Raw genomic sequence first — 14831 nt, forward strand, 5'->3', positions numbered from 1 at the left:
TCACCAGTGCAGTTCCGAAAGAACCACATGTTATATCAACCTGTCACATGTTCAAGGTCTTTTATTGACTGATTGGTTTTTACATAACATTTCTGGGAATTTATCAGAACTTTACCGAATTATCAAATTAAAACATAAAACATATCTAATGTATGAAAAGTGGTCTTTCACTGCTGGGATTTGTGATTTTACAATTGTATTATTTGAATGAGATTTTGAGAACCTCTGCTTTATGTCAGTAAGTATATAGCCCTTTGTCATGCCTTATCTTAACTATAGCATACTACTTGTACCACTACTAAATAAAGAAACAATATATACAAATCGATATAGTACTACAGATTACTTCTTTTTTTGCAAATCTTTAGTTGACATGGGTGGATGCTCAAGGTGCTACCAAAGCTGGTGTTGGTCATTGCCAGATTCCATAAATGGAAGTATGGATGGGTACATTAATGGAGATGTATAGAAAAGAATGCCAGTGGTTGTTAACTTCTTTGCTAGGTTGGAAGGTTAACAGGTGTTTCCTTAATTTTATTTATTTTTTATCCCCCAGTGTACTGCATACCAGATTTGTGAACTGACAGTTTAAAAACAAAACCCTTAATGATGATGACTTTGTTTCAGATAATCGATAGGAGTAAGAGAGACCCATCAGAAGAGATCGAGATCCTCTTACGATATGGACAGCACCCAAACATCATTACTTTGAAGGATGTATGTAATTAACTGTCATCTCTTACTTGTAACACCATTTAGTTTTTAGCTGAGAAACCTGATGCTAGATGCAAATAGCAGAAGTCAGAGGGACCATATAGTAGGGCCTACCAGGGTCAAGGCAGTCAAGCATAACAAACAACTGAACTGTCCCTACAATACCCTTACAATCCATATCAAAGAACAGCTGCCCTACTTGCATCCTAAACGTTTACATGGTATTTCTCTTTAAGATGCTAGGATTTGTTTTCCAGCAAGGGAATTCAGTGACATGAAGATTAGATTATAGACATTTCATACATTAAATAAGCAGTTTGGAATGCATCCTTCTAAAAAGCAAGTACTCAGTAAGGATGCCACAAAGGGATACCCTACACTACCTTTTTAGATTATCCCTACCCTGTTGTAACCACCCACCAGTCTTTGTTCATATATTATATACCCCAGAACATCTCTAATAAGTAGCCAAATCCAGATCCAGCTGCCTTATGAACTATGTAACTATGTCAAGGTCAGTTTAATTATTAGTTGCATTGTTAGTGAAGCTTGGAGTTATAAAATGATTATCACAAACAGTGTTTCTGTAAGTTTTATAGACAAGAAGAGGTGATAACTTTTATTGGAATAACTAAACAATAATTAATCACAATGCTGTCAAGACCTCAGAGGTCTCTTCAGGTGAAGTAGAAGGCATTTCTCTTTATATCTATAATAACATAGTACCATATATATATACCATGTTCCTGACTGTTTGCATGGTTCTCTAGGTTTATGATGATGGGAAGTATGTGTACTTGGTAATGGAGCTAATGAGAGGAGGAGAACTGTTGGACAGGATCCTAAGACTTAAATGTTTCTCTGAAAGAGAAGCCAGTGCATTGCTCTGCACCATCACAAAAACTGTGGAATATCTTCACTCACAAGGGGTACATGTACAGCTTTAATAAAAGTAATCTAATTGTACATACAGGTACTTTTAAAACTATCACAAATATACTGCTGTTTTGGTTGAATTTAATGGTGTTACATGGTTGAAACTACTTATATTATCCATACTATAGGTACTGTATTATGAATCTATTGCAATCTCCATTCAAATTGTTGTTTTTGTGACATCGTACAAGGGAGTTTTTGTAGGCATTCAATTATTTATTTTTACATAACTAAGCAAAAAAAAAAAAAAAAAACTTGCACGATCAATAGTTTTGTTTTTTTTTTCCTATAATTAGTATACAGTCATTGCAGTGGTAAGATTGAGTAATTAAAATGAAGGCCACAAACTATAATGGTAAATCAGTATCATAAAAATGTAGCTCTATAAAAATTAAAGGTAGAAAAAATACTATTTTGATTATTTATTTAATTGTAATTTATTATTAAGGTTGTTCATCGAGACTTGAAGCCCAGCAACATACTGTACGTGGACGAGACTGGAGATCCAGAATCTATAAGAATATGTGACTTTGGATTTGCCAAACAGTTACGAGCTGAAAATGGGCTACTAATGACGCCTTGTTATACAGCAAACTTTGTGGCCCCAGAGGTGAGAAATCATTATATAAACCAAACAACCATGACTATCATACTAGATTTGTGTCTGACATAGCAATTCACTAGTTTTATGAAAAACTAGTCTGTATTATATTGACAAATGAGACCCTTATTGTGTAAAGAAAGATAGTGTTTAATAGAGGACACAAGTGCCCTCTTGTGTCAAAAGAAGATAACAGCAGGGTTACTATTTTCCAATACATTGCAAAGCGCCATCCAGTTATTCAAGCCAAACAGGAATAATTATATTGCAGTACAAAGGCCATCTATATATATATTTCCTGTTACTGGATTACTGCAGCTAAAGTCACATGTTTCATATATAGAACTCAGATACAGCACATCTTAAAGGGAATATGTATAGGTCTGATAGTTTAACATCATTGCATGCAGGTGTCCCCATACTCCAATGCATTGCACTGCTTTGTGGATGCAGTCTTAACATTAAAACGATAATACATTCCCCTGCTCTTGTAAAGTAAAAACATTTTCAGTCTCAGAACTGGACTGGGCAGGGCCAGCACCAATTACCCCCGACACCCAAAAAAAAAAAGTTTTAAGGTCATTTCAATGTTACCTGTAGCAATTGTTTCTAAGGGGTTTTAAACAACCAGAAATCATTGCAAAAAAAAAGAAGCATGGGGATACTGGTGTCAAGAAACAAAAATGGTTTAACTATTTTCAAAATGGCCGCTCTAGTACACTGGAGTTTGAGCTCAAGGGTTTGTCCTCTAAATCATGGCAGGAAGAGCAATTACAAGAAAAACCCCTGTTCTGTACCACATCATGTATCATTACTGCTGTGTTACCTGTTTGACACACCTCTCTCAAACCCCAGTGTACTAGAGCAGCCATTTTGAAAATAACTTTGAAACAGACTTTAAAGTTATAAGTGTACAAAGTTGTCAGGATGTTAACAATGAAAAGAAAAATGACAGGTACATTATTTAAACAGTTATAGCAACACGTGGGGACGTGTAACACTATATTTTTCAGAACCTCGCTACTTACTCTTTAATACCATCGCCCCAAAAATTGATAAACCTGTTATTCTCGCTGAACTCATTTATTGTTTGTTATTGTGTAACCTGGGGACAAAAACCTAGCTGGATTAATAGAGCTAATTTAGATCTGCCACTGTTGTTTATCATTAAACTAGACCCCTTTTTATTTGTACCTACTAGAGTACAGATTGTATTTAAAACACTTTATATTTAGCATTACTCACACAGGGAAATTGGGAGAATTGTAAATGTAGGCCAAAATCTGAATCAGACATTCAATAAACTGTAAGCATACCTTGTTTGAATGAGACTCAATGAAGTTAAAGTAAAATAGAACTAAAAAGGGCAGCAGTGTGAAGTAGTGGTTAGGGCTCTGGACTCTTGACCAGAAGGTCGTGGGTTCAATCCCAGGTGGGGACACTGCTGCTGTACCCTTGGGCAAGGTACCTAGATTGTTCCAGTAAAAAAAAAAAAAACAACAACTGTATAAATGGGTAATTGTATGTAAAAATAATGTGTAAAAATAATGTGTAAAAAATAATGCAATTGGTCACTTTTGATCTGTTTTAGGTCCTGAAGAGACAAGGATATGATGCAGCCTGTGACATTTGGAGTCTTGGTATTTTGCTGTACACCATGCTGGCAGGGTAAGCATGTTCTAATATATATATAATACAATTTGATATAGGATGCTTCCTATTAAAACACTGGGATTTAGTTAACCAGATTGGCTGATATCTGTGAGGTTTAAAATACAAATTAAAGTAACTGTAGCTAACAACAGACTTGGATCATTTCACCTCCGGATCGAAGCATGTTAGTAAATAGGAGAAGCAGCTGATTGGTTATTGACAGTACAAACTGCTTTCAGTCAGTGAAAGTGATCATAGTTTGAATCCAAGGCAGCAGATTCAAACTTTGACTGGGTTAAAACACAGTACACCATCATAGGCCAAGAATACTAGTGATGATTAGTCATGGCCTGATGATGTTAAAAACTTTGCCTCCAAAGAAAACATATTGTTAAAATGTCAGGACTAAACCTTCAACAGTTACATATATAATACTGCAAAACAAGTAATTCAATTTGTTACTTCACTTTATCTTAAGTCTGTTTTGGCCACCAGGTTCACACCATTTGCCAATGGACCTGAAGACACTCCTGAAGAAATTTTGTCACGTATCGGAAGTGGAATATTTGCTCTTTCTGGAGGAAACTGGGACACTATCTCTGATGCAGCAAAGGTTGTTCTTAATTCTTTTTTAAAAACAAATGATGATTACATGCCAATGGGGATTTAATCATAGTCACCTGACTGGTGACCAGCTTTCCCATATATTTAGTGTAAATCTTGTTGCCGTGATTGCTCCAGAACACCATATTATTAATAAATGATTATGTTAACCAATTCGTGTCATCATATCATTTTTTTGCATTACCATTACTTTCAGCATCGAAAACAACTGTATTCCATCCCCACATCAAAGACAGCTACTTTCCATTTGTACAGCTAGCCATCTTAAACAGAAGAAAATCAGTCTGAGTCCCAGTTACTTTTATATATATTTAGTTTACATAATGTTTGATTTACCAATTTGATGCACAGCCTTAACATGCAAACCCTGTGTGGTTAAGAAAGAGTTGGATAGCTGATATTCTAAAGTGCTGATGTGGTATTGTATTTTTATATCGCAATTACCAGCTTCATGTCTTGTGCAATCCCAGGTAGCTACTGTCCTCATTTAACCTGCCCGCACGACTGCCTGAGTGAATGTTGCTGAATTATTATGGAGGAATATGGAATATGGAGGAACCCAATAATTACTGGCTCTAATTCTTCCAGGATGTTGGGGTGGGGAAATTTGCAATGATTCATTTTTTTTTCTAGAATGGGTCTTCACTTTCGAGACCTGGATAGGGAAGCCAAGCAAATGTCTACTATAAGCTCTCTGTAAAAGTCAGTTAAATATTTGCATATCATGACTGAAACTGCCTTGCAGGCATTTATAGCTTATATACATATAATAATGCTGTAAAAATAACACAATGGCGTTTGTTTTATTGCAGGATATCGTGTCCAAAATGCTACATGTAGATCCCCATCAGCGGCTAAGTGCACCACAAGTACTTCGTCACCCTTGGATAGTGAGCAGAGAGTATCTACCACAGAGTCAGCTCATCAGACAAGATGTGCAGTTAGTCAAGGTACAGTAAGTTGTTAACTAATGGTGTTTCAGTTCTACTGGTGTATTTATGTCTGCCCTGCACATAATATTTAATTGTGTATGACCTATACTTAGTTGCAGTATTGCATTTATTGATTTTTTTTTTTTTTTTCCCAATTAACGGTTCCTCCTAAATTCAGTTTAGAATTATCAGTAAGCTACATGGCCCCTGTACTGTAATATCGGGTTGGACCACCATTTGGTTCCGCTATGCATTAGTTCAGCCTTCTACAGTAATCAAGGGAACCAAGGGAATACCAGGAGAACTTTACCCACCCCAGGGCAATGCCAAATCCAGTCAGGTAGACAGATCCTAAAAACCGTGCCAGACAGTGTACAATTGGAATAGTGTCACGCTTCATGGTTATTCATGGCATTAATTACTGACCTCAGCTACTGCTCAATTGTTTATTAAGCTGTCTGAGGCACTGTAATACTGTAATGTTTTTTTTTTTTTTATTTCTCTTCTAAACCTCAGGGAGCAATGGCAGCCACATACTTTGCTTTGAGCCGTTCACCCCAGGCCCCCAAATTGGAACCAGTTCTCTCTTCCAGTCTGGCTCAACGGAGAGGAATGAAGAGACTCACATCCACCCGATTATAGCAGATCCTTGTGACAGACATAGAAGTGCACTAACTCTGAATCTTATTCTTAAAAATATCTCTAGTACCCAACATCATAGAAGCCAGATCTGGGTGTCCCTTGTTTCACTTGTGGATGCCTGGCTAGTAATGTATGCATCGTGCCAACTTTCAAAATTGTTTTACGAGGAAACAAGAAGAAAATGACTTATCAAAAAAAGGACTAATGGCAATCACTGAAAGTACAACTTGACAAAACTGGATGCATTAATCTCAGTGTAACTTTGTCAAAGCAGCAGTGTCGTCAGCTTGTTCAGTAATATACTGTAGCTGGTTATAATACAACTAGAGATCAAAATAAGCTCTGCTAGAAGAAGGGCAAATGCCTCATGCACACTCACCTAGCTTAACACTCCTCATAAGCTATAAAGCCCATTGTCAACTGAGAGCAAGACGTTTCAAAAAAAGGTCCTGTTTTGTTTATACATGAATCAAATCCCTTGAACAAAGTGGCCTAAACTTAGAACAAATAACTTTAAAATTAATAAAAAACCCTATAATGATATGAATAGGAGCTCCCATCAAATCTTAATGGAAAGTCTGCAGTACATTCCTGAGCTGTGTTGTTTATTGTTAGTTTTATACTATTACATTTTTTTTCATTTCTCTTTCCAAATAGGGCCCAGAATACACATTTTTAAGGTTCCCCCAAACCAATCAACTGTTGCAGTGCTATTGCATGTCACATAAATTAATTAATAATGTATCTTTACACACTTAGGTAAACATTATGTTTCTACCAATTAAGGATTAAGTACAAATAATACTTACAAATAATCTGTTATCTTTACTGAACATCAATATGGGAGTCAAGAGTAAAATGGTGCAGTACAAGAGGTGTGAAATGAATATTTCGGGATAACAATCCTTGGGCATCTGCATTAATTGCTTTTTCCTTATGTTTACATAATTAGTAACTGTAACTAAAAACACTGAAGCACCATAATGGATGGTAACAAATATGTTTACTTATCTGGATTAAAGTCTTCAAAGGCTGGAACTCATTGTGTTGTTTTCAGATCTCTACAACATACAGTATGTACTGTAGGATTTTGTGTCAAATCAAAACAGTTTCTTTCCAAATGTGTTGGTTATTTTAACTCATCACTTTTTTTATTGGATGAAAGACTACATCACTAATAGCCAATCAATTTTGAATGTTTTCTTTTGTACAGTGCACACTGTTTCATTACAGCCCACATCTACCGCCATCTTACCTATAAAATCAATAGTCAGTCGGAGCCTAAGAAAACACTTATATTGTAAAGTCAATCAGTGCATTCTTAAACACACACACACACACACACACATCATACCAGACACAATAGCTTACTTTAGCAGAGAAAGCTGTATGTCCAGCCTATTTGTCTGTCAAAAACATTTCTGAATTCTCAGCACTTGTCTGCTCTTTAACTAAACGTATCATTAAATGATCCTCATTCCCCACCTCAGTGCAGTGACACACGTCTCACTGTCAATGGGTCCGCTGCTGTTTACAGAAAGCAAATACAATGGAACAGAATGATTTCCATCTGTAGTATCTGTATCATGTTTCATTATGAATAATTGTGAGCAGAAATTGCATGAAATATGATTGTGTGAAACAACAACAACAAAAAAAAAACATTACCGGCAGGGCTTTGTAGTGTGGCTTTGAGGTATCTAGTAAAAGTACTGTTTCATGAATAATTGAATACTTCCTCCTGTGATAATGGAGTTCACAAGGGATTATTTAGTTGCACAATAACACATTTCATTGTTACTTAGAGTTCTAACCTAGTATAAAAAAAATATTAGGATATTTTACTGATAAGAAAAACACTATGTCAGTGATGCCTCTGCAGTCATTTTTGTGTGCTTTATTTATGTTATACAGATGCCCTTGTTGATGTATGTGTTTTTTTTTTCCCGATTTGTCAACACCTTTAAGATATTATTACTATTATATTACACTGTGTTTAATCAGTTTTGAAATGGACTTTGTACAATGCGAGGGTTAAAAGAAAACTCATGTATGTAATTAATTGGACAAACATTGATTTTTGTAAAATACATTGTTTTTATGAAGTGCAATATTTTTGTAGCACTGTGATACCTTGGTACTTTGTATATTTCAAAGCACTGGTCAGCAAAATAATCTTTGTTGCATTTTCCATAGACTTCAGCTAGAAAGCTTGGTGTGGCTTGGCTTTAAAAGTACCAAAAACTTTCAGCTTGCAAAATGTTTACCTGCATGCTGAGGTTCTGGCAATGTACGTTTTTTATTTAACAAACAAAAACAGTGTAGATACTCATATTTGCTTTGCATAGACTTGGCATGCCAAATCTTTATAAATAAATAAAAAACAGTTTATTTGTTCTCGTGTTTTTATCATTTATCAAATATACAGTACATAGTTGGGTCACTAGAAGTTCCCACTATAAAGCTTTCAGTTTCTAACTATAAAACACCAATATAACTATACAAATTAATAAAATATAACATCAATATAACTATAAGCATCAATCTCTCTTTTCTACTGTCACCTGAAGAGACATTTGAGGTCTTCAAAGCTTGTGATTAATTATTGTTTAGTTAGTCCAATAAAATGCATCACATCTTCTCTAGACTGATCCAGCTACCATTTCAGAGCAATGTCTGGGCCACCAATGGGAAGCAAAGCAGGAGACCAGACGACCAACTGTGCTTGGTGATGCAGGAACCCAGGAGCTAGGCCCAGTGACCACAGGTCCAGGACACAAATGCTGGGTGTCTGGGAGCTGGGATCGAGGGCTCTGACCCATCAGCACTGGGTCAGGACATAGGGGTGGTGGTCAGCGGGCTGCAGTGATGGTGGTCATCTTGCCTCCTCTTTCGGCAGTGGCAAATGCTAGCAGTGGTGCGGGGCACTCTGGCAGCAGCAATGCTGGTAGCGGCACAGGGCATTCCAGCAGGGGTAATGCTTGCAGAGGCGTGGGGCAGCTCAGCAAGTAATAGTTTGACTTACCTTGACCAAGTAAGGAAACTGCAAAAGTTGTCGGCGGCCAATATTTTGCTTGTAGAGCTCCAATTTGTCAATAAATCTCAGAATTACACTCCATGTTTAGATGAGTGTGATGCCACTGTGTTGAGCTTCTCAAAAATATCAGCAAGATAGAAAAGGTCTGTGACTCACGACTGCACATCCGTTTTCAAAGATGGATTAACTTTGTCGTGAAACTCTACAACAGTGTCATACAGTTCACAAAAACATGCAAGACAATACCCCTTCGATAGTCAGCGTACTTCTGCATGAAGCAGCAAATGCTCAAATTCTTCATTGTTCTCATGGCAAAGTTGTCGGAACAGCCGATCATTCAAAGCGTGTGCTTTTATTTCATTAATGGCCTTTACTGCCAAGTGTAAGGACTGGTGAAGTTGAGGACTCAGATACAGTGAACAGTAAGTACCTGTGGTGCTGCTGCCTTCAAGAATGCAGTGAATCAATGATATCAACCAACCATCGAAGGGGCACCATCTGTGGCGCAGAGGAATATTTGCGAGAGGAATATTTTTCTCTGAAAAGTATTCTTTCAGCGTTTTGAAAATGGACTCCCCCTTGGTGTGTTTCCAAAAATGTCCACCTGGTTGAAACGGACACAGGCCAATAGAAGGGCATTGCTGTCACTTACAGTGCTCTCATCTAGTTGTAATGGAAATTCAGTTTTAAGTAAAAAGGAGCACAACTGTTTCTCAACAAGCTAGCATTTCTGCAAGCTCAGGAGCCTTTTGTTTACAAATGTGACAAAAACACATGCTCAAGACCTTTCCGCAGCGATTATGTAATTCAAAGATTTTTGTTTTTGCATAAATCAATATAAATTAGCCTTTTTTGAGGATATGCCATCGTTATAGGGATAATTATTTTCCCCCCCGATTTCTCCAATATTATTATTTTTTTTCATGTAATATTAGGTTGTCTACAGTAGATTTGGTCAGAAACATATTGTAATGAACCTCTGTGTTGGAAGTGAAGCAAGACTCAAAAGGCCAGATAGGATTCCTGATTTACTGCTTTTAATTAGTGCACTCAATAAAAATAAAAAAAATGGCAAAATGGCAAAGTTTTATATATATATATAGGTTTGAAAGGAGGTATAACTGCAGTGTACAAAAAAGGGGATGTACACAAAAATAATTAATTTCAGGACCTTTTGGACAAAAGACCTTCTTCAGCTGTGTAGAAGGAAAAGTAAACACAGTGCAGTAAACTTGATATTTTTCAAGAATCTTGAAAGATACCTGCAATTCCATCCTTTTCTTGTATTCAAACCTAAACTGAAGTAAAGGATAACAAAAAAAGTGTTCTTCAATGTTTGCATACTAAAAATCAATCTTTATTTAAGCAATAACTACATTCGGAAGTAGACTGGCTGAAACAGTAGTAGAACGTGTTCATCACTCCACTCTTTGAGAGATGCTCTTGTGAACTGAGTCATTCGCCTGGGCCACAGGCTGCTGTCCCTACCTGGCTGACCCAGGACGTGGACGTGGAGGGTGGGTGGTTGTGTTTTAGGGGAGGAGGTGGCCGTCTCATGGCCGGTGTCTTGGAAAGACAAGGGGGGGGATATGTAAGATAGCGGGTTGTGAGAGTCGGCAGGGAGGGGGTTAAAACCTCCCTGCAAAGAAAAAACTTGTGAGAATGCACCGTTTTGATTTGTTTAATTGTTTGATTATTAATTGTCTTCCGCACCTGGGCGTTATTAGAAATTAAGCCCAGGTGCGGGAGTTTAAAAGGAGAACAAGCAGTCTGCTCGGGGCTGCTGAGTGGAAGGAGGCAGTAGGTGCGCTGTCTCCGAGTAGCCAAGAGAAGAGAAAGTAAGTGCTGTTTAAACCAGTGTGTTTGTGAAGACGGGTAACAGCTTAGCTGTCCCGCGTTAGTCAGGGTGTTTCCTGTAAGTCGAGTTAGTGCTCAAGAAGAGCTAGGTGTTATGTTGATTTGGTGTATTTTGTTTGTTCCTGGTTTATTAAAAAATTGCGCAAACGTGCTGAGAAAAATCCATTTCTGTGTGTCGGGTCGATTCTTAAAGGGGCAACGAACTCGAGTGAGGTTGAACCTTTTACACTATATAATGTAAAATCTGCTTAATTTCCATTCCAAGCCTTCTCTTTTTAAAATGATTGCATTTTTAAACATGATTCACCAAGATTTATTTAGAGACACTCCTCCTTAAAACATACGTGTTATTATTTCTAATATCAATGTTTTCACCTGGCCTGACAACAGCTCTTTATCGCCTAAGTGCTGTCAGAAATTGCCTCTGTCATGATGCATATTCATGAGCAGTCAAGACTTTTTTTTTTTTATAGACAGATAGTATCAGTCAGAAGAAATACATAATAAAGTGACAACAGTAAAACCAGGCGGAATTAACCCACTTATAAAGTGTTCAAAATGTAATTCCAATTATTATTCCTTTTCTTAAAGGGGCCAAGAAGGCCCAACATAATACTAACCAATACAACTGAGATATGTAAAAATCAAATAATTAAAAGTAAATATAAATATAAAAAAATGTATTTAAAATTAAAACTCAGTGCTACACAAGGCTTAACCACAAAGTGCCGGTTCTGCACCTCTTTTTTGAGACACCCAGCCTTACTTCCGTCTCAGAAGGGAGTCTTTCAATGCCTTGTTTGGCATTCTCAGTGGGGAGAGGCGTCACGGCTGGGGCTATCAGCGGGAGGTCTTGATTTTTGTGTTCTGTTTGGCCTATGGAACATCCTACAGGGTCGTGGCAGTAGCCTTTTCTGTTCCTCGGACCACAGTGCACAGGGCTGTGCACAACATCGCGGAGGAGCTGATGGAAATCCTTTCTCAAATTATCAAGCTTCCAAAACAAGAGGAGCTCAGCGCTGTGGGAGAGGGATTTGGACGGCTCGCCAATTACCAGGCATTCCAGAAGGCTGTGGGTGTCACGTCCGTATTAAAGCTGTAGGCCAGGCCACTGCGCAGTGCTTTTTCAACTGGATGCTATATTAGTATATTCAGCTCCAAGGCATATGCAACCACACTGGACGGTTCCTGGACGTGTTTGTGAGTTACCCTTCATAGGCGGCATGTGAGTCTTTCGTTTGGGGAGGCTATTCCACACTTTTCCCCCTGCATTTATTGAACCCAAAGATGTATAGTAAGATACACACACACACACACACACACACACACATAGCACAAAACAGACCTCGAAACCATGCAGTGATGCAACATATATATTTGACATTATTTTTTTTCCAACATAAGGTGGCTAAATAAATTAAGTTTAACATAGCACTAGCTTGTACTTTAACACATGTATTGAAGCATTAACGCTGTTAAACCTGTAAAGGCACTGGACATGCCCAGACTGCCTGTCAGCTGTGATTTGCAATAGTCTGTAACTACTCAATCCCTGTTTAAGCATTTAATAAACCAAATGAGTACTGATACTACTCTGATTCGTTAAAACTTCAAATCAAATTAGTCTGTGTGATTTGAAACCTTGGAACTGAAACTTCCCTTCATCTTCCCTTGTCATGACAAATTTTGCATTATTTTGAGATATGCAAATGCGTCAGCGTTTCATTTAATCTATACTGGGTTGCGACCCCCCCACCACAAAAGACAAAAAAGACGATGATTTGCAAACAACACAAGGAATATGACAGAAAAGAGGCCGCACACTTTTCAATTAACCTGGCTTTCACAATTTGACTGGCTGTAGTAAGTCTACGCCTTCAGAAAATAAGATGTGCTGCAAGGTTTGTGTCCAGTATGACCAAAGCCAGAGCGGCACATTTGTGACTGGGTCGTCCTCCTTTAAGATAGTCTCGATTTTAAAGCGCATAAAAAATCAAGTAATCAATATATAGTAAGCAAATTTGTTACATTTTCAGATGATACAAAAATAATAGGAGGGCAAACACCATTGCAGCAGCAAAGGTCTTTCAAAATGATCTAGACAGCATTCAGAACTGGGCAGACACATGGCAAATGATGTTTAATATAGAAAAGGTACTGCATGCAGGCAATAAACATGTGCATTGTAAATACCATATGGGAGATACTGAAATTGAAGAAGGAATCTATGAAGATGATCTAGGAGTTTATGTTGACTCAGAAATGTCTTCATCTGGAATGTGGCATGTAATGTAATAGAGTTTGATAACTGAACCACATAGTGTCTATGTGCATTATGTAGTGCAACTGAAGTTAAATATTCAACTCACAGTTATTGCATTTCCCTGGTTGAGTACAGTGGCATGTTTTGGTTTTGTGGTGCTGACTTGTATTTATTTAATGTAACCTGGTTCCATTTTTTAGGTACATGTGTACATGTCAGAGCAGCACATTCATAATCCATGAAAATGTGGTGACATCATTATGAGTTGTCAAACATCAAAACTTGCTCTTCAGTCATGATTAGACTAAACGCATGTAACACTTTTGACTGAACTGAAAAAAAGAAAAAGCCTTTTTCTGCACTTTATTACAAGGGTGCTTGGCTGGTCATTTAGGCCTGCCTTTATCTGTGTGTGCAGGGGTTTGCATTTTCATTGTAATAACCTAAAAATGTTTTTCTTTCTTTTCCTTTCTAAATTGGTAACCTGGAAATAATGAACTCTGCCAATCTTCAACAACAGCACAGTAAGGAAATTGTTTATATTTACCTAGTTATTACAGACCTTCCACATCAAGTGCAAAACACATTATCATTGTGCACTTAAGGTATTATAGTGACACACTTAGAAAGTTTATATAACCTTTTACTAAAAATTAAGTTTAGCTGTGCAAACCTTTAGTCCTTCCATGTGATGTGGAAACTAAAAAAAAAGATCGATTATGAAAGAATGGTATAAAATCTTAACATCGCAGTGGTGTAGTATATTGATGTATCTTAATTTGTTATTAATATTTAAACATTGAGTTCAAGCAATCTTGGACTGTAGTTAATATTTTATAATAATATGAAAAGAATGTACTTGTTGTTTTTCAAATCAAAGCCTGTTAGGTAAAAATGTGAAGGTAAGGGATGAGGGGAAATTTATAATAATATTTGTTTGTTTGTTTGAATTCAATTCCAGCATTTCTGGGGTCCTGTTGCTAACTGGGGGCTTTCCATTGCTGCCAGAAATTATATGAAGAAAAGCCCAGAGATCATTGTTCTCCTTTTGTGTTGAATAGATAGATAGATAGATAGATAGATAGATAGATAGATAGATAGATAGATAGATAGATAGATAGATAGATAGATAGATAGATAGATAGATTATCTATCAAAATTATCGTGTTCTTTCTGGAATCTTATCACTTTCTGTGCTGTATGTCAGTTTTTCACATGACTTGGCATAGTTCCATTCCTTTAACGTAAAATATTTGGGAATATAAACTATATTCCCAAAGAGCAGAGAACCATAATTCCATGACAATGAAGGGGTGGGTGGTGATAAGGTTTCTTATTCTGGAAGTAATATGGTATGGTGTTGGTTTATTTTAATAAATACTTTTTGTTTTGATTTTACAGCTTTGTGTTCTTACTCACTTCTATTTATGAGGTTTGCCTATAAAGTACAGTCAAGGAATTGGCTTCTTTTTGCCTGCCATATAACTCATGAAGCTTCGCAGCTCATCCAGGGTGGAAGGCTTGTTAAATACAGGTTAGTTGTTTGATTATGTTGTTGTTTGTTTGTGAAGT

The 14831-nt window shown here is 37.1% G+C and overlaps 1 protein-coding gene across 3 annotated transcripts in view; it reads left to right on the forward strand.

The window, feature by feature from the left end:
* The window catches only part of LOC117410726 (ribosomal protein S6 kinase alpha-2-like), a 59334-nt gene extending 50744 nt beyond the window's left edge, over positions 1-8590 (forward strand). For all 3 annotated transcript variants that reach the window (XM_059025049.1, XM_059025050.1, XM_034017490.3), the window contains exons 15-21: positions 628-717; positions 1485-1643; positions 2099-2260; positions 3843-3919; positions 4400-4517; positions 5341-5478; positions 5977-8590. In XM_059025049.1, coding sequence (XP_058881032.1) covers positions 628-717; positions 1485-1643; positions 2099-2260; positions 3843-3919; positions 4400-4517; positions 5341-5478; positions 5977-6102 — 870 coding nt within the window. In that variant the 3' untranslated portion in view covers positions 6103-8590. The remainder of the gene's footprint in view (positions 1-627; positions 718-1484; positions 1644-2098; positions 2261-3842; positions 3920-4399; positions 4518-5340; positions 5479-5976) is intronic.
* Positions 8591-14831: the final 6241 nt, after the last annotated feature.

The sequence above is a fragment of the Acipenser ruthenus genome, chromosome 6, assembly GCF_902713425.1.
Source record: "Acipenser ruthenus chromosome 6, fAciRut3.2 maternal haplotype, whole genome shotgun sequence".
In the NCBI taxonomy this organism is placed as follows: domain Eukaryota; kingdom Metazoa; phylum Chordata; class Actinopteri; order Acipenseriformes; family Acipenseridae; genus Acipenser; species Acipenser ruthenus.